This window comes from Diadema antillarum, unplaced genomic scaffold (assembly GCF_040938485.1).
Source record: "Diadema antillarum isolate AM-2024a unplaced genomic scaffold, OU_Dant_1.0 scf00000090, whole genome shotgun sequence".
Lineage (NCBI taxonomy): Eukaryota > Metazoa > Echinodermata > Echinoidea > Diadematoida > Diadematidae > Diadema > Diadema antillarum.
The window spans coordinates 846,287-870,558 of NW_027270979.1; the positions used below are offsets into that span (position 1 = coordinate 846,287).

The window sequence follows — 24,272 nt, forward strand, 5'->3', positions numbered from 1 at the left end:
CCGTGAGTCGTAGGCCTATCACCTGAAGTGTGATTGAATCATTCATCATCCAAATGATGAGTGATTATCAAATGTCTTTTTAGAACATGAAGAAACATCTTTAAATGTTTAATGCTATAATGCCATATCAGTATCATTTTGACATCCATGTACCGGCCAGTTTCCGGTTGAATGTGCTACAATTGTACTGTGAAGAGATGCAGATAGGCTTACAGCGCAGCTGTGTGGACACAAAAAGTCACAAACACCAATGATAAATAAAGCAGTCTTTTGAATATCATGGAATTTATTTCAGTCGTACATTTGTTGATAGAGTGTTTTATACCTGTTTCAATTAATAGCACAATACATCAGAATTGCAAGTACACTGGTATCAGAAATGCCATTACAACACTAAATACCAGTATTAAGATGATCATTTACCCTTGACATCTGTAGCGGAAAGGAAAAGCAAATGTTTTTCTGCATGCATGAAGTTTCATTTCAAGTATGGTACATATTTATATCTATTTGTTTGAAAATGCACAGAGTGCTGGCAAGACATACACTTGGGACCTGGTCTCTCATAACACAGCTACCGCATACCAGAGTGATATTTCATTTCATAAATTGGATATAGAAAATAGTAAAGCCCTCTCTCGTTACCTTTCTCAAAATTACCGGACGAGAAACACATGTTACTTTCATTTTGACAATCCTCGAAAAAATAGTAAGATATCAAATAGCAAGGACCTCCCTCATCGCCTTGCTCAAAAAACCCGGACGAGAAACTACTTTCTTTTTTTACTTGGCCTAATCAAGTTATTTAAAAAAATGTACATCATGTTTTTTAAAAGAATTAGTGAATACACTCATGAGTGCACTCATTTGCCTTAAAACCATTTGACAGATGAGAATATACCCAACATTAAGAGAAGATTGCAACTGTTGTTATATACCGCATTTGTTATTTTACTAATTTCTACGTATTGAAACCAGTGATGGACCATACTTGTTAGTTTTGTTTTTTCTTTTACATCACTTCAAGCATTCTGGATTTCTAATAAGGCTAATAATGCTAATGAAGTGTATCATTGTGGGATTTTTTTTTTTCAGCGATATATTCCGACAAAATGCTCACATCGGCAAATTTAAACTTCTAATTACTTTATCTCTCACACTATCTGTCCATTAAATAAATCTTACAAGATTAGCACAGATATCTGCAGTAAATAGCGCATAAAATACTCTGAGATTTCCCTCTTGGATAAGTTCAAGGGTGCAGAGATTATCTGCGAGATAATCTACAATTCCATGCCATGTTTCAATCTTTAAATAGAAAAAAAAAAGAAGATAAAATTATCTTATGATCAGAATGGTTCAGGTTTCAACAAAACTGAACCTGAAATAAAAACAAAAAAAAACCCCTGAATTTTAGCATGTTTAGAAAAACATTTGACATTGGGAGCAACCATGTGCACAAATAACTTACAGGAGGTGAAATGTCGGCACCTCACGAAACTCTTCTTGACCTGAACATTAATCTTCAGGAAATTTCCTGTTTTGACGTCAAACACATAAGACTCAATAAAATTGTAGCCTTCGCATCAATTTATTGCAGTCTTGTGATAAGTTAGCATCAGTGACTTATAGGGTGGAGAGGGAATATAGTTGCTAAATTATCAACCACAAACACCTTCTTACTTGAAGATATACATATTATTTTCTTTTGATAAACCACTTGGAAAGTTCTGAGTTATTGACATCATCACCAAGTCTTATCCGTGTGTGTGTGTGTGTTCGTAATAAATATCACTTCATGGAGAAAATGTGAAACTTCCTTTACTTTTTTTTTAATTTCATGTCCAATTTTGTATAAACTTCCATCATTCCGTTCCGTCACTCTGATATTGATTTTACTCTTCTCTGAATACTGGCTAATCATTCCTTTAACCTTGTTTGACCTTATGACCTTTGACCCTGTAAAAAGCACTTGACACATGCAACCAGACCTGATATAACTGAGAGACAAGAATATAGTCTTTTGCAAATCAGTGTTAACAAAACCCTGTGAGAATGATAGATGTACAGATAGATAGATAGATAGATAAATAAATAGATATGTACATACATACATACATACATACATACATAAATAGATAGATAAGATAGATATGTATATATATATAGATAGATATGTATATATATATATATATATATAGATAGATAGATAGATAGATAGATAGACAGACAGACAGAGAAATAGATAGATAAACAGATATACAGACAGATAGACAGAGAGACAGACTGAGAGATAGATAGATAGATAGACAGACAGACAGACAGACAGATAGATAATTAGATAGATGGATAGCTTGAAAGAAAGAGAGAGAGAGAGAATTGTTCATATCCTAATTCTCAATACTTACCGATGTTTCGTTGAAAGGAAACTTTGGAATTTCCGACTTGATCGGTGTTTGAATGGCAGACACAGGAGTTTTAATGCCCGTCATTTTCTGAAAGAACAAACATGCACACAAACATACATAAGTTACATATCTAGAGGATCTATGGAAGTTACAGATAGGCCTAAATGTAATGATTACAAAGAAAACAAATGAGCAATCCACACAATTAAAAAAAAAAAGATAGTGTCCAAGAAAGTCAAATCTTTTAAGAAAAACAAAATCTGCAATCGTCAAAATGTATTTTTAAAGATTATGATGGCAAGCTTTTGTGTCACAAAGGCCAATATGTTTACATGTGGAATAAAGGTACAAGGTTGGATTCCTGGAATTACTGCTTGCCTCAGCCTGTTTAAAAACGAATGAAATAAACTCTGTGAATACATTGTCCTTGTAGATATGCATTTATGTGCATATGTGTGCACACACAAACACAAACACATAAACATATGCATACATAGATACATACATACATGCATACATATATGCATTTATGCATACACACATGTGTGTGTATATATATATATATATATATATATATATATATATATATATATATATATATAATTATATATATCTGTGTGTGTGTGTGTATCATACAAACGTATATATACTCACATTACTATTCATGCATAATGTAATATATGCCATACATAGTTCAAACATTCTAAAGTTTTAAAATAGCTCTTGCCACAAGCCTGAGACTCAGATATGAGTCATCTGACAAGCTGTGGCAAAGAATTTATTTTTATTTATAACTCCAAACAAACCTTCCTCCCCATCCAGTGGAAAGACAAAATTATACATTATATACTAATTAGACCTTGGTGTAACTGACTCAAACATACATTTTTGCCAAGAGTTGCGACTACCCGCAACCACACCACTGACATGTGATTACAATGATGAATCTGTCACCATTACCACGGCTCAAAGCATGTGCACACCTATTTCTCTCTTACTATCTGATCAACACTATGGCCCCCGGGCCACTCACAGCCATCCTATGCATCACATACACAAATCAATAAACCAGTCTGTGTAGTCCTACTTCATTTGTACAAATAGGCATGTTTGTTTTTTAAAATTCACTGAGATGAGCATGTGTGATATAATGATTACTCATGTAATCTTTATAAGCAGTGCTTGCCAGTACTTCCATCTGACAGCAACAATGTATTCTTTAACGCCAAGTATTTGGCAATATAAATAGAAAATGTTTGTTCATGCAGTCAATGCAGAACAATGAAATGGATGCTTCCCAAGTATTAATTGAATGACCATTCTGGTCACCTGGTCTACACACAAGTTTATTTTGTTGTTTGAACATGAATTCCATAATCTGCTATGGCAGGCAAGCATATGCATTATGCTACTTTAAAAAAATGAGTAAATGAAGTGCCTGACCAATTGAGGGGGAAAAAAAAAGGTCATTTGTACCAATGAGCACACCAGCTAAATGTACTTACGAACTGGTTCATTTGTCTATAAACCCTTACAAACTGTAAACATTTTTTACTGCTTCCTTCTATAAGTAAAAGTTGATAATGTACGAAACCTCTCAGTGGTAAAGGGTGAACACAAGACACACACGAACTGACACACACACACACACACGAACTGACACACACACACACACACACACACACACACACACACACACACAAGCATACATAATGAGGAAGAGAAATGGAGAGTCCACCTCCCCCCTCCCCCCCCCCCCCCCCCCATTTGCCTCATTAGAGCAACCCTTGATTATTGTTGTCACCAAAAGCTAAAAAAAAAAAAGAAGCCATGCATAGGTGCTAAAGGGTCTATGCAGGCATACACACAAAAAAGATACACGCACACATTATACACACATAGAGGATGAGAAATAGAGTGCGCTGGCATACCAATGCCCGCCCCTTCCCTTTCCGCTAGTCCGACACCTTGTGAAAGTAACCCATGATTTTTGTCACCACGAGCTAATTGCATGTCTCTTATACAGCATCCGGCATGATCGTCTGGGGAAAAAAAAAATGCAAACACACAAACACACACACACACACACACACACACACACAAGCATACATACATACATACATACATACACAAATAAGGCCTCCTTGGGAAAAACACTCCAACCTGTTTCAGTGCCATTATTGCCAAGATATTTTCAGCTGCCTCCAGATTTCCACCCTCTTGAACCTGTCCAGATTTTGCTTTCCCCTTTTTTTCCCCTTCCTCTGTCTTCTCCCTCTTCTCTTTCTTTTTTTACCCCTCTTTTTTTTTCTTCTTCTTTTTTTTTTAACCCACGCTTCACCAGCAAACACCAGGAGTGGAGTCTGGTCATTAGCTACACTCGTTTTAGACCTTTAGCATCTCGCTCTAAGTCCATTATCCTCTTAAAAGGAACACACCTGAGGACTTTGGATCAGGCTGATGTCATCTTTGCTCAAATCATCACTTGGGAGGTGCTTTAACAAAACAGTGGAATAAGTCAATCAATGTTGCTCACCATCACGACGTTTGCGGCAAACATGTCATATCAATTTTTGAAAATTTCCATGGTCATTTGTAATATTTTCTGAATAATGAAGACAATTTTATCTGAAAACTTACAAGAAAATATGAAAATAGCTTGAGCTTGCAACATAATCATAGCAAACTGTATTAAACTTGCACAAATTGCCACCAGAAGACAAACTCTGGGAGACTTAAAAAATTGAGGTGGAACAACTGGACAGAAAACTGCTACTCTGTTCTCAAGGTGACTGAAATGAAATAAGTTTTAAAAAAAAAGAAGTGCTTGCACCTTTTTATCACAGCTCTGCAATGATTTGAGGCAAAGGATGATTATAATCTATTCTGTTCATTTCACTTCAAAGAAAAAATGTAGTAAAGATTTGTATGTAAGTCAATGAGAAACATGTGAGGTAATGGCTTCAGCAAATCATATGTGTCAGATGTGTCATTGTAACTAATATCACTGTCATTTTTTTTCAATAAACTTAAAAATGACGAGTTGAAATTTAAAAAAAAAAATAGAAACTAAGATCCCACAGTTTTGTCTTCTTCTGTCCACTACCCAAGACAGGTTTGCTGTTATGTTTGCATATTTCTTTCAAATACTTATAACTGGAATTATACTTATAATTCACTGCTTCTTTTTCTTCTTTTTTTTTTCTTGCAAAACACAGGGAACTAAAGCAAGAAGTTAAAAAAAAAAAATTATTGCATCCACATGTCATTAAAGGCACCTTTTATGACCTACATGGTTATGTTATGTTATGTTGTGGATAATCAATATCACTATCATAATTTTCAGGTGAAATAGTCACTCCATTAGTATTGTTATCCTTTTAGAAAGTATTATTTCCATATCTCTCTGCTCAGACTACAATCAAGTGCTTAGCACCTTCACAAATTCTTTCTTTCCAGACACTCAAAAATTTATTCCTTCATACCATCGGACGATGCTGGTGACATAAAACAATACAGAAGTACAGCAGATATTGATACCTTTCTCAGAATTTGTCATTTTTTTCATAAATGTTAATAGATTCACACATTGTATCTCTTTCACTTAGTGCTTCCATTTATGGGGGGGGGGGGGTAGATGTTGGTTTGTTGGGGGTATTATACCGCTAATGGAAGTAACCTTTATTTGCGCTGCATTACTAGAAGCATTACGACACGGAGACGAATCTTTCGGGCTGAAATCGACGGCTCATTTGCAGGACAAATTTCATTCGTGAATGCACAGCATCATCCCTCAACTTGGAGGCATGCACATTATCTGTCTTCTAAAAGAAGACGAAGAAGAAGATCCCCTCTACCGATCAAAGGAGAGGAACTAATTGGAAGGAATTCATGTGTGCTTAAATTGCTGGTGTTCACTGTCAAGAAAAGTAATGTTATGTCATAGGCGAGAAAAGTAGTCAGTTATGTCACAGGCAATAAAACTCCAAACTTTGACACAAACTGTCACCTTCCATCCAAAAATCAGAGCCGTTCTTTCAATTTCAGTCTTCATCCAATTAGAAAGAATGTCAGGTTTCAGATAGATTAACTGCAAAAACTAGCAGTAGAAACTGGGACATCTGAATAAGGCAGAACACCAAGTGATTACAAAGATTCATAACAGCTTGATGCATCGATATGAAACTTGACTATCTCTGATTTTATCTCCTAAAACAGCAGTGCAGGATGATTTTTTCTTTTCTTTTCTGACTGCATGATAAGTGATGTGTTTAGAATTTCAAAACCTCAGAATTCAACTTTCAGATTGATGGCAATTTTCCAGCCAAGCCCCAAGAAGGCATTTAAAATCAGGGCAAATACCATTAAGACAGAACACCGAAAATCAAACAACGGGAAGATATACCTCGAGTGTAAAGGCTCCCGCATCGCTTCGGGATCCGCCAGGATATCCCTAGAGCTCTCCAGATGAAATTATCTGACCCGAATTGTGAGCCTTATTTCATCGATCCGAGGCTTGGAAAGGTTGGACGAGATCGCGCACCAAGGAGCAAGCATACAAAGGGGACATCCTCCTCTCTTCCCCCCACACACCCCCCCCCCACCCACCCCACTTGAATATTCTAAATATAAACATTGAAGTGTCTTCTTCCTCTGTCACATATGAATCTCACTCAGCTTGCAGCTTTCCAATGCTGAGAGAAAAAGGCTAACATTCATTATCTTTCGTGGAAAAAGCAACTTAAATAAATTCTGAATCAGAATTCTCAAAATGAGCCATCAGAAATCGCCTGGGAAGTAATAACCACAGCAGAATTTCCGGTAAAGTATGCACTGTAACCACAGCACCCATGTTTTCTATGCGCACAGAAATTGCTGCCATTTCTTATTACACTTAGATGATTATTTTTGGTGGCATCTCATGAGCTTTGATTCTACTAATAAAGCTACTTGAGGAACAAAGCTTGTCTCCAACAGCAACACATTTTGCTTAGTTTAGAAAATAGGAATGCTTGCCAAGCATGGAATCTTCCTAAGGCATACTGCAAAAGTGGAAATTTTTGCTTGCTATCTGTACCGCTATTAAATGTCTCAATTCCATGGGATCAAAAACTTGTGAATTTCATTTTACACGACAAAGTGTGAAAAGTTACTTGTGCAAAAATATCCACTTTTACAGTACGAGAAATTAGACAAATTTAATCATTTTGGTCAGTTGTAGTAACACTTACAGTCGAAACAACATTGTTACAGTTACCTAGTGTACTATTTCAAGCTTAGGATAACATAAAAAAAAAAACCCTCTTTCATATTGACAATTTTCACATTGTAAAGTTGACCATTAGATGATTTGGGACAAATTATTTCACCGTAGCCCTATTTGCACAGTACTCACTATCCATCAATCAAAAACTTCGATCAGTCAACAATCAAAATTCATTATTCACACAACGACTATCCACTGGCATGAAAATTGATCAAGGTATTGATCCAGATTTTTTTTTTTCAACTTGACTTTGGACAAACATTTCTAGCACCAGATCCATATCCAGATCTTTTTTTTCAACTTGGCTTTGGACAAACATTTCTAGCACAGTATTCTTATCTCAGCCATAGTGTATGCTGATATCTTCAGGAAACGAAACCACAGCATAAGGCCAAAGTCAATGCACAACTGGTCTAAAAAACAAAGTCCGAGTTTTACGTACAAACTGTTTGGCAAGTTCTGAGGGGATGGCATCATCAACTGACTATTTGCATATTCATATCGACTGTTCAAGAACTGTTCTGTGAAAATTAGTGAAACTTCACAAGTTCATAATTTCCTTTAAATTTTTATCTGATTTTTATCAAATTTTTAATGTTTTGCTCAGGAAATTTTACTCTTTATTTTTACTGATCTGGATTTCTTTAAAAGTTTGTCTTAAAACAAGGCAAGTGCCAAAATGTGTCTCGCCCAATCGCATAGAAGAAATCAATGTTTTTTCTAACTCCCGGAAGTTCATTGACCCCGCCTATGACCTTTCTTGTGGTGACCTTCAACTCCCCAAGGGACATTTACCAGCCAAGTTTGGCCACAAACAGATATAGGGATCAAAAGTTATGAGCCATAATCGAAACAAGCTGTAAAAACTTAACATTGGGTCCTAAAGTTCATTGACCCCTGCCTGTGACCTTTGACATTGAGGTGACCTTCATGTTTGGTAAAATGTGTGACTTTGTGTAGCCACTCTTCCCCCCAAGTTTGATTGAAATTGAAGTCCTCATTAGAAAGTTTTTGTAGCATTACGGACGGATGGACGGACGGACGACAGACGGACAGACACCGCAGGCGATCTTTTAGTCTCCCCTCACCTCCGGTGGGCTCAACAAAAAGGGGTCAGATTTTACAAGAAAACCAGTTAAATCCATCAAATCTGATAAAAGTTAGGGAAGTCAGGAAATTAAATGTGGTTTTGCTAATTCTGTCCAAAATTTTTGAACAGTTAATATGAATATGCAACTAATGAGTTGATGATGTCACAGCCTTACAACTTGCCACATAGTTTCTTGAAGGTTCCAGTTTATTTTTATTTTTTTGTTCAAACAAATTCATGCCTCAGTCTCATATTCTAATACTTCTGACTAATCATTAATCTGACATTTCACAGCCAGGATAGCATGTTTTACATGTGTGTAGCAGAAAAATTGAATTTCTGACTTTTTTTTTGGGGGGGGGGGTACAAAATAAATATAATACTGCAAGGTGATGACTTCATCAACTCACTCATTTGTATATTCATATCAACTGTTTGAGAATTGCTTTGCAAAATTTGCAAAAATTAGCAAATCTTTAAAAATTCATAACTCCCTTAATCTTATTCCAATTTTTACTTTTGTGCCTGCAAAATGTTATTCTTTATCTTGATAATAACTTTTAGCTGGTCCGGAAGTCCCCTTCAATATTTATTTGCTTCCACTTCTGTACAGACTGTTTAAGATTGAAAAAACAACAACAACAACAACAACAAACTTGTTTCTTACCACAATTCTGAAATGGATTTTCACATTATGTTAGAGCTATGATTCATTCAGACCCTGATGTTAGCCTCCTTACCAACCTCTCAATGCAAAATCACTCCACACAACAGCTCCATTGCTTGTCCGTAAAACCAGACAAATACTGATACGCTTATATGCTAAAATATATGTGTATGTATGCCTGAACCATGACAGAAGTGAATAAAAAGTCAAGCTGAGGCCAACCACCTTAGTGGTGGTTGAGGGGTAGAACCATTCAGATAGCAAACAACCACAAAACTGCGAACCTTGATTGGAAAAAACTCTGCCTGACCACAATTAGCCGCATGTGACTTGAGAAATGTGTTTGGGAGGAACATGTTTACAATAAAGGTAATTCTCCTTTGCCTGTGGTATTGAGAAAAAAAAAAAAGAGGCAATATGATTTTAAACATATTTAAAAGCAAGTTTTCTCATGAGTCTGAAATCTCTCAATATGTCTGAAAGCTCTCCTAAGCCCTTTTTACACTTGTGTTTCTTAACCCCGGACTTTCTCTGACCCAGGACTATCGTTAGTCCCGTACCAATTTTTTCAGCTTTTTACACTCGCCAATTAGTCCCGTACTAAGCTCTTGTCCGGGGTTAAGGAAAAATTGACCTTTTTACACTCGTATTTCATAGCCCGTACTTTCCAAACTACATGAATATTCATGATTATGCTGTGCACTGTACAAGTACACGCACGCACCGGCAGCACTTGATTACCTCATTTCTGATTGGTCAGTGGGGGTCGGACTTCGTCTCCGTCGCTTAGCCCCAGATTATTTTTTCGTTCTGTTTACACTCGCTTGCTTGGCACCGCAATTGCGGTGCTAACCCCGCTATTTTGCAGGGCCAGATAGTACGGGATTATCGGTGGGGCTAGCCCACTTTGGCAAAAACAAGTGTAAACAGAAAGTGGGCTAAGGAAAGTCCGGTACCAACGGGGGGGCTAAGCCCCCCCCCCCCCCCCCCCCCCCTAGCCCCACCGTTGGTACGGGACTAAGCAAAAATTTGCAAGTGTAAAAAGCCCTCTAGTCTCTTGAGTGCTGTGAGCTCTGACATGAAAGCAGTACACTGGCAGAGCAGAAGGAGGGGGGAAATGCGATACTGACTGTCAGCGCCTGATAACATCATGTCAACCGCACTTGAACATGATTATTTCGGCCATGTTCACACTCAGTGCGAGACTCTACCAACATCTCAAACAGTCCTGATGTGCAGGATACTTTCATGAATTACAATTCAAATTTACAGGTTTGCAATTCAATGCTCGAATCTGAATATCGCAATACCTGTGCCAAATGTGATTTGCAAGCAAATGCGGAATTATGTTCTTGCACGTTTCATATACATTTTTCATTCTTGGTACCCGGGAGAATTTGGAAGTCTATGATTGATGTGGGGAATTCCCTACTGTGAAGATGATATCATGTATAATGGAAACAATTAGGATCAATCAATTTCTCTTCACAACATATCTGCCTGGATTTTACCCTCTTTGTAGCATGATTTAATCTAAAAGATGTTGTCTTGAATAACACCTCTCGGTTTGACACTGACAGATTAATGAAGCTTTGAGCTCACATTGTATATAGGCTGAATTGTGAGGCAGTAAATTACTTACATATGTATCTGGAGATCATTAATTAAAGCATGTATACATTGTAGGCACCTTACAATAGCTGCCTTAATCATGTGATCTCAACATTTGCATAACAATTTTTTAATGCAAAGGAGAAAAATGGGGGTTTTGCTGTCATTGGTTTTTTAAAGTTTCCATGGAACTTATTCATCTACTCAAATTATCCTCCTACGTTTGAAGATATCACAGAAGAAAGATGCTGCTATTCTTGATATATACTTTGAGACAAGTCACTACCTTTCTGGAAGGAAATGTGAATGTAGCAACACTTTACACAATCATCATGATTTGGCTTTAAAGATGTTGTCAAGACAACAAGAGGATGTCAGATCTGGAGATGAAAGCATGAAAATTTGCATGAGCATATTAATACGACAATCTCTTCTCTTCTGAATGATGGCTTTAAGCTGGGCGACATGACTGCATGCATATTTGCGCCACATTATCTCAGTTGTCTACCGACCAGTGAGGGAACCACCGCAATACCCGATAGCCCTACGGCTCAGCGGGCACCGAAACGTCGCGCGAGTCAGAACGCTGCGGTGATGGAACATTTCAGTTTCATTTGGCGATCATTCACGCCAGATATGTGACACCCCCGTGAGGGGATTAAATTCTTGTCTGCACACGAAAGTTGACACTTCCAGAGGGTGGTTTGCAAATGAATGGCAGAAAAGCTGGACGCCTTACATATGACACTGCAAGTCTTCAGTCAACTGCTAGTGCCTAACATGCCGTAATTTCTTCCACATTACTGATGACCTTATCTCTATCGTGGGCTCTGTCTGCAGAATTAGGCGACAATAAAACATTACAGAAAAACAAATCATGGAATACATGGTATCACTGTCACACACACACACACACACACACACACACACACACACACACCAAAAAAAAAAAAACATGATCTTTGTGTTGAACTTTTAGTGAGCTTTTGTTACAGCCTCATATTATAAAGTGAATTAAATAGTCACAACAAAAGCAACATTGCACAGCCTCACTAACACTTCACAAAATTAACCTGTTGAGGACAGGCTGAATTTGCTATGACATGCTTTTCTCATAGACACTTGCCCGAGCATACTCGGGACTCGTCCTCAACGGGTTAAGACTACGACAGGTAACTGAATACAGGTACAAGAAGAGTATAGATCAGAAAAGGTTATCTCATACATTCTTTTTTTAACACAATGAGCTAAACTAAATGGGAATTCACATTCAGCCACTCCAGAGAAAATTCACACATCTTTCCTTGAAATACTATTTCACTGCCAAAACCACAATACAGTTTTGATATGATCTTCCACCTCTTCATGTGTAAGTGTCAAAATACTGTTCTATGACTATGTGATTTGCTTGTTGTACGTCACAGTTGAACAAACACCTGGGGGGGGGAAAAAATCATCAGCTCTGTATTTCTTTTGTGCTCTCTGCTCAATCACTACTACTGTACGAATCAGTTACACCACCACATTGCGATGAGGGTTTTCATATTTTCCCAACATTAACAAGTTCTGTAGAGAGTAAATTCTAGCCTTTTCATTTGAAACAGATACCATTGATTACATTCCCATTTCCCCGAGTGAATTCTGGGTGCAATTCCTTCTGAAATGTAATTCATCAACTTCCTACTTGAGAAAAAAAAAAGTATGATTTTTCAAATATATATAGACATATCATCCCTAGTCAAGCATTTTGTCTGGGTACTTATCATTTGCTACACATGTGACGGAAAGTTCATTTACTCGGTGTGATTTCATCACTGCGAATTTGGAATTCCTGTCGACCACGACAATATCGCGCATGGGCTCGTTTCCTCTCTGGCGGAAACGCCGAAGATGACATTTTACATTGATCGCTATCAGCAATCTGTCACTCGAGCCCTGAAACCTCACGTTGCTGCATGCACGTACTTAGCCCCCTTGGCTTGCCAAGATCCCCCTTCTCTCTCCCTCTCCCCTCCCTATCTGTCTCCCCCTCCTGTCCATCCACCCCCTCCCCCCATTTGAAGAAAGGACTGGGTACTTCTTCAATTCTCCACTTTAGAAAAAAAAAGAAAGATGTGTCCTTTGTTTCAGCAGGGAGCAGAAGAGGGGGAGAGGGGCCACATTAGCATCACCACACAGCAAATGCTCGCTGGGTACAAGTGTAAATATTTGCGCACATCAATGTGGGGACCCGCCAACACCACACCGCTGAACTTGGCAGCCTTTCTCGAGCACCCGAACTACAACGTGTGCTAGACGGCACATACGCCCCACGCAGAGGAAGTCAACAAAACATGAACTAATGAATGATGTCCCCCCACCCACCCCACCCCCTGTAAGTTTGAATTGATTTTCTGTGTCACAAGTGTGACTGGAATTTTCCTTGTTACCCTTCCAAGACAAAGGACAAAATAGGTTGATTTTCTTTTGTTGCAGAAAACTTCTTGCTTTCCTACCACCAACGCCAAATTAGTTCAAGGACTCCTTCACAGCAGTTGTCCCGTGCTACCAAATGCACACATGCACATCCTCGTAATATCCCATGAAATAATTCTATGTATGATGATGCTGTAATAGTCAATATCAGATCATATTGAGGTGACAGTTTGCCTCACCAAACTATGCATGGCTCATGAAAACAAAACCATTGGCATGATGAGAATTTGTATCAAACCTTCAATTTCACTATGCTAGCTTAGCTTTGGATCATACTATCATCATAGTGATCACTTACAATATTTTTATGAAGGAAATTGATATCTGAAACTTTTCTTTGTGAACGTCCTCATTTGTTCACCCATTCTATCTGCAAATTTGCAAAATCTATTAAAAAGGTTGGTGACTAATCAAATATACCACAAAATCAGTACAGGCTGAATAGTAATAATCACTAAAATGTCAACTATACCTTGTATAATAACTTTGAAAACAATGTGTCTTTCCTCTGTAACAGCATTTCAGTATTGAAGCATGTTTCAAACATGGGAAAGCTGATTTACAATGCAGCCTTAGAGGTAGGAAAACTGAGTTAGTTTTGAGTAGCAGCAATCAATGATGACAACACAGACCTTTCACATATTAAGTACACAAAGATACATAGTACCCTGGGGGGACCTTTATTGTGTGCGATAACTTCAGGTGCCTTGGTTTCGTTTTGTTTTTGCTTTTTTGCTCTTTTCCAAGGCTGATGCTATAAAGCAGAACATTTGTTATTCCATATCACATCATCTCTACACACACACACACACACACACACACACACACACACACACACATATCCATGTACACAAACAACAGTTTAGAAATCACCACATTACCACCCCAAAGTAGGTCAAACTCACGAACCTCATTAGTGTCAACAGAGATTCTCAAGAACAATGAAATGCGCAAGGCTGTTTACCCCAAACGTCAAATTGTTGGATGTGTTTTGTGAAACATACACGCACCACCTGGCAAAGGCATTTCCTGTGGCAGGAAGCCTGCAGCGAGAGAGAGAGACCGGGGCTGCTTCCAGAAAATTTCCAGAATTATTATGACTCTGCGCTTTTCAGTGCATACGTGACCAAACAAGATCAAAAACCAGTGGCAGCGCGACATACATCACAGACGCCTAGTAACCAGTATAAACTGGACAGTAAAAATGAAGTGCCCGTCTTTAATTTGAAAGCAAAACAGATCATCTCGCTCTGCATAGCTTTCTAACTCAAAAGCTGCATAAATACAAAAATTTTTGAAAACTCAATCCCCCAAGAAAAAAATAAAATAATCATAAATTTTTGGGATTTCCCCTCATATAAGTTGTACCTTTCCTTCCCAATATCCTTTCTCACCCATCCCCTCCTGACCCCTTTGATTTCTCTAATTGTAGTGAGGCATATGTCAAGAAAGAAAGTTTGATTAAAACACAGGAAAAACTAAAATGCGTAAAAGCTGTATATAAATATAGTGTAAAACCAGAAATGTTCGAATTTCGCAAGAGCCAAGATTCACAAAATTAGGATGCAAGTGAAAGTTCTTGTCTACACTATATGTACTGATTGCAAAATTTCCATGCAACAAAAATATTTTGCTTTATTTTTTATTTATTCATTTTTTTTTTTTTTTTGGGGGGGGGGGGGGGGTGTGGGGGTTGTTACTTTAGCTATCTTCTGTCATGAAATACAATTCATTCCCTTCAAGGTCTGCACCCTACAAGAATCTTACTGGAAGTAAGTACTATGTGAAGACATGCATTTTATTTGTTATTTTTTCTGGCAAAGAGAATTAATAACAGTAATAATAATAATAATAACACTAATGATAACTAATGATAATCAAAATTATTATTATTACTATCATCATTATCATTATTATCATTACTATTATTATTATTTTATCATCATTATTATTGTTGTTATTATAATTATAATAATTATTATTATTATCATTATTATTATTATTACTGTCATCATTTTGCAATGCAGATAATGAAAGTATATTTTCATATCCAAACTACAATGAAATGAGAATAACAATTTTTTTTTTTTGTAAAGCAAATGATCCTATCAAATACACACCTCACCATGAACTGCAGTGTAAGAAGAGTAAGAATATGTTGGCTCAGATTTCCAGTATACAAAATAATAAACATGTGGAAAAAAATACATAATGCATCACTGATATCACTTTGTATATGAAAAAAAAATAAAGAAAGCTAAAACAAATTATCAAATAATGAAAAACTTTCTGCTGTATGAAATTACTTAATAAAATAGATAAATGGGGTAAAAACCTGGAGAAATGTCTATGTATTTGGCCAAAGTGACACATATTTCACATGAACTATATATAGAAATACTGACAGGAAAATGGTCATATCACATTGAAAAACTTTATTTTTGCAATGTTGCTCCAGGTTTCATGTTGATCTTGCCTATTTTTCCCTGATTTCATTCAATGCATGCTGTCATATCTTGCATTACATCGGGTTGACATTTGCGGTTTTAGCAAAGCAAATTAGACTCTACCTCGGAGCTTTCAGAATTGATAATTCTCTCATTCAACAATATGTTATATTACAGTAGTCTTTACATAAATATTCACCAATACCACTAATACAAAACTGACTTCCCAATGTTAATCATTTTGGCCATATGTCAACACACTTTCAGGTACATAGGAAAGGGGGGAGGTCTGAGAGGGGAGGGCATGGCAGGTTAAATCTGGCCAGGGAATACCATAAGGGTACATTCCGAAAAAGCGACTGAAATATAGCCCTTGTTATCTGTGAAGATCATCACGATAAATACATCCCCCTCTAATCCAAACACGGCTGAAACCTTCTCCGCCCCTCCCCCCTTTCCTTCCTAATGCAGACATAATCCCTTAACGTGTGTGTAAATGCAGTGAAGAGACCCGTTAGTAGGGGGAAAGTGAGGAATCAACAACATCAACAACAAAAAAAGCAACATGACTTAATTACTCTCCGATGCCTGCAGGGCCCCCTGGTTTCTATGCCGTTGCCGTGGCGATTGCTAAAAAGCCTGTTGGCAATAATGCGATTGTGGACAGCTGGCCCAGCGCCGGGGGATTCATTTACTTTATCTCTGCAGATGAAATCCTTCATGCTCATCAGTCAACCGCCAACTGCGAATAAATAAAACTGGCACCCTTCTTCGGTCTGTTTGGCAATCTTTACTTCTTTTATTTTCACTAAAATTTTCATTTTAGTCTTCTACACAACTTTTTTTCTCCCCCATGTGTAGTACTCAGAAATAGTTTAAAAAAAAATGTCTTTGATATCCTCATATATATGCCATCCTATACACCTGTCTCCCGTATGTCACCAGCTGTCATACAAACATAGTATACAAACACACATCCTTCATTTATGACATATATGTTACAAAATGAGTGTCCTGATGGACTAAACACTCAAAACTGGATTGAATAGTAAGCCAGTAAATAACAACATTACTGGCCCACATTGTTCAAATTCAGTGATACATCTTTCCTTTCTAAAAAACAACAACAACATATAAATAAATGAATAAATAAACAAATAAAAAAGGCAAACCGTCTCCCGTTTTCGCTTGGCAAAGGAGGCAAAGACATGATGACTGCTCAGGGAGTGATACGAAGTGAATATTAAGTGCTCTGCTCTTCAAAAGATTTTGTGTCTCAAGCACATGCTGCTATCTATCAACATAAAACAATATATGGCATGACAGATGTGGAAAACTAAACAGACCTGGGCATTTGCTACAGTCACATACATTTGGTATATCAGTAAGCATAATATGTTGATGTGTGTGTGTATATATATATATATATATATATATATATATATATATATATATATATATATATATATAACATATACATATACATATATATTCACAACAGTAAACTATATATATAATCATATACATGCAGACACACCAAGGGGCAGACTTGGTAGATTCTACTTATTGTCTCAACCTGCTCACGAGACTTGCATTTCCATGACAGACACGTACAATGCCAAAATGTGACTTGGCAAAAACCCCGGTCTCTAACTTTTAACCCCCCCCCTTTTTTTTTCCTTTTTTTTTTCATCTTCCTCTCTTTCATGTTCTTGTTCTCCATTTCTCTTGTTCTTGCTTAGAAATAATTTGAGAAACATCGACGAGTTTTGGCTCTGCGACCAGTCGGCATCCAAACCTAAAGTCGACATTGTCTGGGTTTTCTCTGGGGGCATTGGGAACACATGTTTGTGATTACGCTCAGACCCACCTTGACATTGTAATTGTTCTATGAGCCAACACAACCAGACAGCAGAAAACAAAGCAAAAAAGGAGCCACATTTAATTCAATTACAATCTTTTCAAACACCTACTGTATTTAAGTGGTTTATGATATTTATTCATTGCTTGGGCAATGCACAGTGCAACACTGCACAATCTACAATAACCAATCAACAATCACTTCCACTTTAGTGTTTGTTTGCATGTGTTTGTTTGTTTGTTTGTTTGTTTGTTTGTTTTTGTACTCACCTCAAATATTTTCTCCACCTCTTTGTTTTTATTGTGGCCAAGATGAGAGTTCTGTGTGGGACAAGAAGTGGAAAAAAAGAATGGAATATACATTTAATACCTGCAAATGATCTTTCTTTTACCAACAGATATTAGGGGGTTGTCAAATCATTGATTATACACTGTTGGCATGATGACAACTACACTGTGTATTCACTCATTCATTCATTTATATATTCATTCATTCATTTTTCCATCTCCAACAGAAACATGTAAGATAAATTTTGTCAGAAAATTAGTACATATTTATCAATATTGTAATATACAATAAATGAAATATAAAAGATTGCAATTAAAAAGGCAGGCTAAAAATTTTTTTAAAAAATCCACACACAAAGAAAATCAAGAGTGGAATAAAATAAATACATCATATTATTTGTAAGTAATCTCCCTTATCATCAGATATTCTACATTGTGCATTGGTTTTTGTCTAATGATGTACTTTCTAATTATTTCTTTCCATTTATTTTAAACATATCATGGGGATAGATAGAAGAAGAAAATGAAAAACTACACAAGCTATGATGGCTGAATTTGAGGAATAATTCTTTTTCATCACAGTATTTTCTCCTCTCCCCCCCCCATTGTATACTTATAAGATGTGACACTTAACGCATTCTTCCTCCCCTCCAACAAACGTGTTCTGAGGGGCAGATCCCCTCCTTATGAAGGAGGGGAAAAAAATGGCGGCCATGACAGAAAAGAGTGGAGGTGGTGCATGGTAGTCGTGGTGATGGTCATGTCATGTGGAAGGAAGGAGGAGGGCTGGAATGCACACTCTGTAAATTGCATAAAAGTCGCCTGAACTGGTTCATTGACACATTTTTCTCTTTTTTTCCCTCCTTTGTCTGTATTTAAAGGACAAGTTCACCTTCATAAAGATAAGGATTGAGAGAATGTAGCAATATTAGTAGAACACATCATTGAAAGTTTGAGGAAAATCAGACAATCCGTTCAAAAGTTATGAATTTTTGAAATTTTTGTGCAGTACCCGCTGGATGAGAAGACTACTGCAGTGTATGAATAACTTAGATGTCACATGCGTACAACAATATAAGGAAAATATAAAGAGAATTTCACAAAATTCCATCTTTTGAAAAAAGTACACATTCCCCTGACTCGTTACTGACAAATGTTATGGGTAATATTATTCCCCCTGCCTTTAGAAAGAGGCAAGTCAAGTGCTCTTTTATTATGCGAAAAAAGTGAAAATATGTTGAATTTTCTTTTACATTTTCTTTATACTGTTGTACGCATATGACTCACAAGCTGTAGTAGTCTCCTCATCCAGCGGTTCCAACACAAAAATTTTAAAAATTCATAACTTTTGCATCGATTGTCCAATTTTCCTCAAACTTTCACTGATGTGTTCTACTAATATTGTTGCATTTTCTCAATCCTTATGTTTATGAAGGTGAACTTGTCCTTTAAGGATGCTAGCACATTCTACGTAAGGAAAGAGAGCCTGTACATTTTTATGTTGTGGTGACCAACTGGCACTCGGCAACAACACACGACCATGTCACTACATTTAATGTAAAGGTAACACCATGTTCACATTGACACTCTTTTATTGAGGCTTCGAAGACGAAAACATCCCCCTGAAGGTTTTGTAAACCTGCCTCAGCATTTAGCCCGTTGAGGACGAGTCCCAAGCATACTCGGGCAGGCGTCTTTGGGAAATGCGTGTTATAGCAAAATCAGTCCATCCTCAAATGGGTTAATGAATCATATATCATGGCTACTTGGTCACATGTCCAAAGCTAACCTCTAATCACTGCACTCTGATAGCATCAGGGAGGTGTCACAGAAGGAGAAGCATCTCTTCGAATTTTGTGCAAATTTTTGTGCAGGTTTCATAGCATGACAATCTAATGCTAAACATTCCACTGGTTTTGACATTCCCATGCTCGCAGCCACTCTTCAATAGAGTTTTGATACAGTGACTAAAGAAGTTTTTTTTTTAAGTTTATCACTTTTCAAGCTTATTTCAGAGAAAATGTTGAAATCCTGTATGGAACTTGGTGGTAATATTGTTCCAGAACAAATCTGTCACTATTGCAACTGATTAACAACGAATTTGAACAAATCTGTCATGCTTGTTTGTTTGTTTGGTTCTGGGGTTTTTTCAATCCCCTTCTCATTAATGTCCCAGGACTGAAGAAAGGAATACCAGCATCTCAGAAAAAAAAAGAAGTTAACATTTAGCCATCTGGTACACATTTGTGCATTTTTTTTTCCTCCCACAGGTTTAGCACTTGAATAGCAAACCTTTCAGTTTAAGTAACTGGCGAAAGAATATTTTTGCATGTTTAGTAGCATTCTACAATCAAACAAGTACAATCTTTGTTTGTCCTGTTCTTTGCACACTAGATTACTGCTGCCGAAAATGTTGAAAGGGACAGCAAACTACCGCGCCAGCTGCTCTTCAGGTTCGTGGTGATTTAGGGAATGATGCATACTGGAAAAGAAGTACTCTGTTGTCAAAGCAATTGATTAACACCTGCATTAGATGGAATAATTTCTCCGCGGCACGGAGCATGGGTACAAAGGAGAGATTCTGGTTTCTTCCCCTTCCATAACGCCTCTCTGGTCTGCACAGAGCATCACATTGATTCTGTAATTGCTGTATCTCACACTTTCTTGTGTTAAAGGTTTAATTCTCAGGAAATTCCACTTTTGCATTAGCTTCTGAGGATAACAATTTTGAAGATGTAGATAGTAATGATGATGATAGTAACCATGACAATGATAATGAAAAATGATATTAATAATGATGACAACAATGTTAACAATATAGCATAATAGCATCATTCCTTTCAAACCACATCAACAATGTAAGAGATGGTGACATATATCACACAAATGCATTACTAGACCTGTCAAAATATGCCCTTAAAATAGATATTCTATAAAAAAATCCATTAGGGCAAAGTATAATTACGAAGACTAACAGTGTCATGCACGCCTAGCTCCCTTCTGAAACTCACGTAAATCATCAATACAGGTGAACTACAAGGCTGACTGATATAAATCAAACTGAAGCATGAATTCAACACTGCTGTAGCCACGTGCCAGGAAATGGCACAATCTATGGGCATGCCACATTAAACCTTCTCTGCTGTATGATCCAGTATCACTTACAATTACTCATACGTAATATTTTTGGACAGCAACCTTTCCGAGACAAAACCCTGTAATTCAGTTGCTTTTTGTAGTTAAAGATGTTGGGTTTTTGTAGTAATCACTTCTGTCACACACCCGTTTACTGAACATATGCACTGGATTTAGTAGAACAATGCTTATAAATTCTCTATAAACTACTTTATGCAATTTGGTACTTGTACATATATGTTGCATAACTACCTCCTCATTCTGACATTCCAATCCATTAGAACAAATGGGAATGCATGCACAGCTCACCAGAACAGAAAAACAAAAAAACATGAAATACATACATCTCCAGTCTACTTCGAATGCAAGTGGCACTTACACACAAAAATGTCAAACATGGCACTGAGGAAAAAAAAAAGTGATGTGAATATAAAAAGCGACATGGCGACGGATACATTTTCTATTGCCCCAATTATGTGCTGGGAGGGACAGAGCCTTTGTCATCAGAAGGAAAAAAATTAGAGAGCGGGAGCTCATATTCTCATCAGACAGACAAAAATCCAAGAGAGCAAGGAAGATAGAGAAGAACTGGGGGGTGGGGGAGATATTTCATCGCATTTTTTCTGACGTGAACTTCCAACGCCATCTTCAATCCATGATCCGCTCCCTCCAAGCTACACACCAGAGTGCTCAAGTCACAATCAATTTTCGCTCCGGCCACTACAAAGAGAGCGAGACTTGCATGCTATGGGGAAGGGGGCACCTTTTAGTGGAAAGGAAGTGGTTGCAGATGCGATGAGACCACAGTGATCAACTTCTGCTTTAATGAAGCCCAGTGGTCCACTTGTGCAGAGATGCTGGGTGGTGTTAAAGGCATTGTTTATTTATTATTTGCAGATTAAATAGAAAACCCGGCTTCAGTACTTAAAACAGTTCTAAAATGTGAGTTAGGGATAGAAACAAACAATGTAAAGACGTTAATCAGTATAATCCATGTAAATATTGTTAAATATGCAAAATGTGAACAATCGTATGATAAAATTGTTTCTTGAGTAAACCATCTTCAGTTATGGTTTATTGAGAACAATAGTGATATCTCCTTGTGTTTAAAGCTTTATTGCAAAATGTTTGTATGGTAGGATGTTTTATGATATAGCTGACCTACACATACATGTATGCATCAAATGTGATATTTCAAATATTTTTAATATCACTGCTCCCAATGGTACCTTTAAAGAGTGCAGAGTGAATGAGTGTGTAAAAACTCGACTTGTGGGAGGGGATAAATATTCAAAGGGGGGGGGCAAGACTGAGAATAACAGAACAGCTTTAAATGGGGAAGTAAAAGATCAAAAGGCTCTAAAAGCTCTTGTTTCATAAAATCCTACACAGCCAGCATGATCGCGGAACAAACGGGTAGAATTTATATCATAATTTCAAAAATGGCAATGATTAAGAACTGGAAAGAAGCATGCGTCATGCATTATGAATAGAATTTTAACCAGGTCACGCATATACCCATAAAATAATGTCTTTGTAAATGCTTTTAAATTGGCAACATTGGTATGCCAGAACACAGCATACATAAATCATTCTTACATGGCAGCAACACTCACAGCCGATGAGTAGGCTGCATGATTTGCCAAGAGGATGTATATTCTAAAGTTCATTTTTTTTCATTGTCTTAAAATAAAGCAGATAACACAGGGAATGTTATTTCAGCATATATAATAAGGAGATCAATGCGCAAGTGATTGATGTTGTCTATTGGTAGTGAAGTTTTCAGTTTGATAATCCTTAGTTCATAATGTTGCCACATTAGGCATTGGAGGAGACACTGTACAGGCAACATGACTTTCACATGACACCTGACAGATTCATAACAACTGGTTGCTGACTGAAAACACCACAAAGATCAAATCCACAAAGGCATATCCAACAGAGGCCCTTCCTCACAGCATCTTTTCTGGCTGGGCTCCAACAAAGATATGTGTGCGACTCCCAAACATCACATGTCGCGAGATACCACAAATGTGAAAAAAAAAAACAACTTTCAATTTCTCTGCACGCACGTTCACACGTGTGGAATATTCGCACCACGTCTCCTCCGGCATGCCAGCCGTCCCCTCTTGACCGAAGGGCTCTGTGATGTGCTTGCATCTTGCATCGCTGCTCTTCAGTCTGATCGGGCAATAAGGATGAAAGTTACCAGCTATCATATTCCATTTAATGCCCTCCCGATTTCTTCATCAATTTCAGCTGATTACGCCTGACGCAGCATTAATGAGCAATACAATACTGTTTTCTTATCAACGCCCGAGACATTCCTTTCAAAAATAGCATCCCCTTGAGGACAGCAAAGTTGCAATTCTTTTGTTGTTGTTTTATCGTCTACCCTTTGCACCATTATTGGACAATCACATAAAATAAGGACTAATTGTAACAAGATTACAGATAACAAAGTACGTGGCATTTTTTTATACAGCTGAACATTTTCCAAGTGTTCCACAAACATGCCAGCGTACTCCTTAATTGAGGGTGATATTGTGACACAAATGCAATCTGCACCTAAGACAAGACGCATCACTTTATTTTGTTCTTTTGCTTTCTTATTCCACCCCCCAAATCCCTCCCCCCAAGAATTCAAAGTTCCTATTGTGTAGTGTGGCTAGAATCGTAGAGTGTAGGCCTATACTCAGCCATGACCAAAGGTTAGATGTTCGGTTACAAGGAGAACAATAAGCATTATTCCACGGCATCACTTTGACACTCACTCGATCTCTCAACACCCATATGGATCCTAGATGACGAACCACTAATTGGACCATCAGCTGAGAGGGAATGGTTTTTTTGTGGATTTTGTATTTGCTTCTTTGCACTAATATTGACAATCCTCAGTGGCTTGTTTCTAAACCTCTGTCATACAAACACAGAAATCTGGAGCATTTTACCAGGAGAATAAATCATATCCATGTTGACAGTGATTTTTCCTCCTCTACTCAACACTGCTTGCTCAGAGGGCTTT

General features: G+C 37.4%; 1 protein-coding gene across 1 annotated transcript in view; it reads right to left on the reverse strand.

The window, feature by feature from the left end:
* LOC139718155 (uncharacterized) overlaps positions 1 to 24,272 on the reverse strand; it is a 627,192-nt gene that overhangs the window by 512,211 nt on the left and 90,709 nt on the right. The window contains exons 4-5 of the mRNA XM_071629640.1: positions 18,095 to 18,145; positions 2,409 to 2,495 (exon numbers count right to left, since the gene is read on the reverse strand). Coding sequence (XP_071485741.1) covers positions 2,409 to 2,495; positions 18,095 to 18,145 — 138 coding nt within the window. The remainder of the gene's footprint in view (positions 1 to 2,408; positions 2,496 to 18,094; positions 18,146 to 24,272) is intronic.